Genomic DNA, 3817 nt, shown 5'->3' on the forward strand with positions numbered 1-3817 from the left:
CACACACACACACACACACACGAATAAAGATAATAAATCTTAAAAAAAAGAAGGAACAGAATCATAGAAGAATGCACATCACCCAAAAAGAAAGGCTGAGTATATCTTGACATATGTGTCAATAGGTAGCAATTAAAACCATGCATCTTTTACAAAGATTTTCATGCTCCCATCTAGAAGGAACCTGCACAACCTTAAAAACCAAATACAGTTGTGGAATATTTGTACACTGTGTGAATATGTATTGCTGTGATTGGTGTAATAAAGAGCTGAATGGCCAAGAGCTAGGGAGGTAGAGGTAAGGCCAGACTTCCAGGAACAGAGATGACTCTGGGAAGAAGAAAGTCAGAGTTGCTAGCGAGACGTGAAGGAAGAAGGATGGGCAGCGCCAAGCAAGGTAAGGCCACATGGCAGAATGTAGGTTAATAGAAACGGTTAATTTAAGTTATAAGAGCTAGTAGAGAACAAGCCTAAGCTAAGGGTCAAGGTTTAGTAATTAATAATAAATTTCCATGTTGTTTATTGTGAGCAATGAAAAATCTTGCTACATGCAGAATTGTCCTAACTGTCATGGAAAGATGAAATAGCTATGCTATGTCCACTTTTGTTTTCTCCAGCAAAAGAAGAACCTACAGAAGAACCCAACCCAAGCAATTAGAACGAGTTATTTCATAAGTTCAGGATGAAAAGGAATAGATAGCAAAGGGGAGACTATAAATTTTGACAGAATCTTTTGGTTTATGATTCTTTAAAATGTTAAATAATGTAGTATAATTAATCTAACTTAATGCCTTTTAGAAGTTAATCAATAAAGCCTGAGCACTCACCGTTCACCTCAGCATTACAGATTCTGAGGAAGCTCCTGTGTCAATACACAGGACTATGAGCATGGGGAGACAGTGTACAAATATGGCAGCTCCTGGCGGGACACAGCTATGGGCAGGCTGGGGAGATATGGAGTAGCTACCACAGGGAATTCCCCTAGGGACACAGGACTTGCAGGATTTGTAGTAATGGGATTAGGATGCAGTTGCACATAAGGGCAGACACGGAGGGAGAAAGCTAAATTGGCCATGCAGAGAAGGTCCAGTCTGAGTGGACCATAGGCTAATGTGGAGAGTGGTGGAAGACACAGGAACAGTGCGCTTTTACTGCTACACAGAGTGCTGACTTTTGAAACAGCCCTCCAGCTCATAGGGAAATGCTGGAAAAAATATGCCTTTTTATCCTTTCCAAGTAGATCAGGTAGAGGAGAGGAAGCAGCTATACCACCATTCTTTACTTTTCTGTGTGAGCGTTTTGCCTGCATGTATGTAAGTGCATCACATGGAGGCCGGAGGAGGGCGCTGGATCACCTGGAGCTGTAGTTGTGAGCTACCATGTGGGTCCTGGGAACCAAGCCTGGCCCTCTGTAAGAGCAAGTGCTCTTGACCACTGAGCCATCCCTCCAGATTTAAAATACCACCCATTCTCAAAGGCATGTGCATTCACTTCTTAGACTAGGAAGTGCTGAGCTAATGACATATTTGAAAAAAGCATGGTCTCAATAACCACACAGAACAGTGGCATCAGACAACCTACTTGTGATGAAGGTGTGCTGGCTTTGCTTTTGGCATATCATTGCAGATTTTCTACCTAAAGTGACCCACAATACACTAAATAAAGGGTTCTTTTCCCTCTGCTGATTAGAGTTGATTCTATTTCATCCATGTTGTTCACCCTTATTTATGTTCCTGAATCATGTCTGCTCACCAATACCAATTTCTTAACCTTATTCTCATCATCTGCCCAGCAAGGTATATATTTATGTTCTAATATCCTCCCCATCCTTACTCCCCTGTTTCTGTTCTAATCTCCGCCCCGCCCTTACTTCTGTGTTTCTGTTCTAATCTCTGCCTCTTCCTTACTCTGCCCTGTCCTCACTCCTGTGTTTCTGTTCTAATCTCTGCCCTGTCCTCACTCCTGTGTTTATGTTCTAATCTCTGGCCTGTCCTCACTCCTGTGTTTCTGTTCTAATCTCTGCCCTGTCCTCACTCCTGTGTTTATGTTCTAATCTCTGCCCTGGATATTACTCAGAATTTTCAGTATGTGAACATGTGTGCATGTGTGTCTGTGCACTTACATGTGGAAGCCAGAGGAAACTTTTTTCTCCTCCCACTCTGGGGTCCTGAATGAAGCTCAAGCTTGTCAGACATGGTGACAAGCCCCCTTACCCAATAAGCCATTTCACTGGCCCTTACTAAGTTACCTGAGTACACTTAACTCTTGTATATTTTATATCAACATGTTATATTCTTTCTCTTTCTGTAAGAATACTTTTTTTAGTACAGTGTTTTTAAATTGTCACTGTGCAGTCAAATAGCTGACATATTTTATGCCTAAGAATATTATTGCATTTTATATTTGAGTGACAGTTTGGCTAAATATAAAATTCTAGACCTAAAATGCTTTCCTTTTACCCCTGAAAGTTTAAAAATACCATTGCATCTTCTGGTATCCACACTACTGATGAACAATATGAAAGCAATCTAACTTTGCTCCTTTTATGGTCATCAGTTCTCCCTCTAAAAATCTTTAAAGATGTCTCACCTTGTTTTCTGGGCATCTACACAATCTCCTTTAGCAAGCCCAGGAGGACATTTTCTTCGGGCTTCTGTTTGCCATCCTGGGCCTTCTCTTTTTACTGTTATCATTCCTTCAAATCCTCCCTGTATGGCCTCAGAACACTATTCTCTAGATGCTGCCCACGCTGTTCTCACCCTTCCATCTCTGCTCTCATCCTGTCTCTATGTCCTGCTGCTTCCACGACAGCACTGCGGCCTCTCTTCTAGATCCCAATATCATTTCTAGAGGTGGCATTTTAAGAGACTTCATGGGACATAAGTGGACAAATTATTAATGAGTCTGCCCTCAAAGAGCAGTTTACGAGTAAATGTAAGATTAAATGCACCAATGTATCATCAGGTAAATATCTCAAAAGCAGAACAAGCAGCAGGGGCTTAATGTTCCATTCTGAAGTGAGGCTACAGATTTCAGAATTTTAGCTGGTTGCAGGGCCTCGTGCTTAGAATCCCACCATCAAGAGGCTGAAGTCAGAGGACTACTGTTGCTGTGAGCTCCAGGCTAGCTTGGGCTTCTGAGGAAAATATCTTAAAACAACAACAACAACAAAGAATTCTCTGCACTATTTTGTTCAGTTACATTCATGAGAAGCTTGGGCCCTTTTTCATGGTCTTTAAATTATGATTCATTTTGAAACATTTAAAAAGACAAAAGACAAAGCTTTTACAAAATCCCAGTGCCACATAAGATCAAAGCTGTGATACAGGAGAGCTCTGACTCACACTCGGGCCAGCAGAAGACTTTTTTCTGTCTGGACCCACCAGGGGGCTGGCTGTCACTTCGCTCTTGGATCCCACCATCGTGCTGCCAAGTCTTCGGGCTGTGTCTTTGTCCCAGTCCTCCTTCTGTTCACTTTCCACACTGTTGGCCTGAGGCCTTTTGGTGTATGACACAGCGGGGGGAATGGAGGGACCAGCTGCAATGTGTAGGAATAGCAAAGTTAGCGGGGAAGCCACGGATAGACTTCCCACAAAAAAGTCTCTGCGTTTGTGTGCTTTACACTCTCAACTAAGATGAGATTATTTACACAAATCAGTTTGGGTCTCCACAATAGAGATCCTACTGATTGTCTCATGGTGAAAGTCTATGAGAAGGGCTAAGAACGGAAGGAAAGGGAAGTGTGTATTGGGTAAGACACACACACACCACACACACACACACACACACACACACCACACACACACACACCACACAC

At 42.4% G+C, this 3817-nt stretch overlaps 1 protein-coding gene across 3 annotated transcripts in view; it reads right to left on the reverse strand.

The window, feature by feature from the left end:
* Mark1 (microtubule affinity regulating kinase 1) overlaps positions 1 to 3817 on the reverse strand; it is a 104198-nt gene that overhangs the window by 14005 nt on the left and 86376 nt on the right. For 2 of the 3 annotated variants that reach the window (XM_005348829.2, XM_005348828.2), the window contains exon 13: positions 3345 to 3538. In XM_005348829.2, coding sequence (XP_005348886.1) covers positions 3345 to 3538 — 194 coding nt within the window. The remainder of the gene's footprint in view (positions 1 to 3344; positions 3539 to 3817) is intronic. The other variant, XM_026779729.1, reaches the window with a different exon arrangement.

This window comes from Microtus ochrogaster, chromosome 6 (genome assembly GCF_000317375.1).
Source record: "Microtus ochrogaster isolate Prairie Vole_2 chromosome 6, MicOch1.0, whole genome shotgun sequence".
In the NCBI taxonomy this organism is placed as follows: Eukaryota; Metazoa; Chordata; class Mammalia; order Rodentia; family Cricetidae; genus Microtus; species Microtus ochrogaster.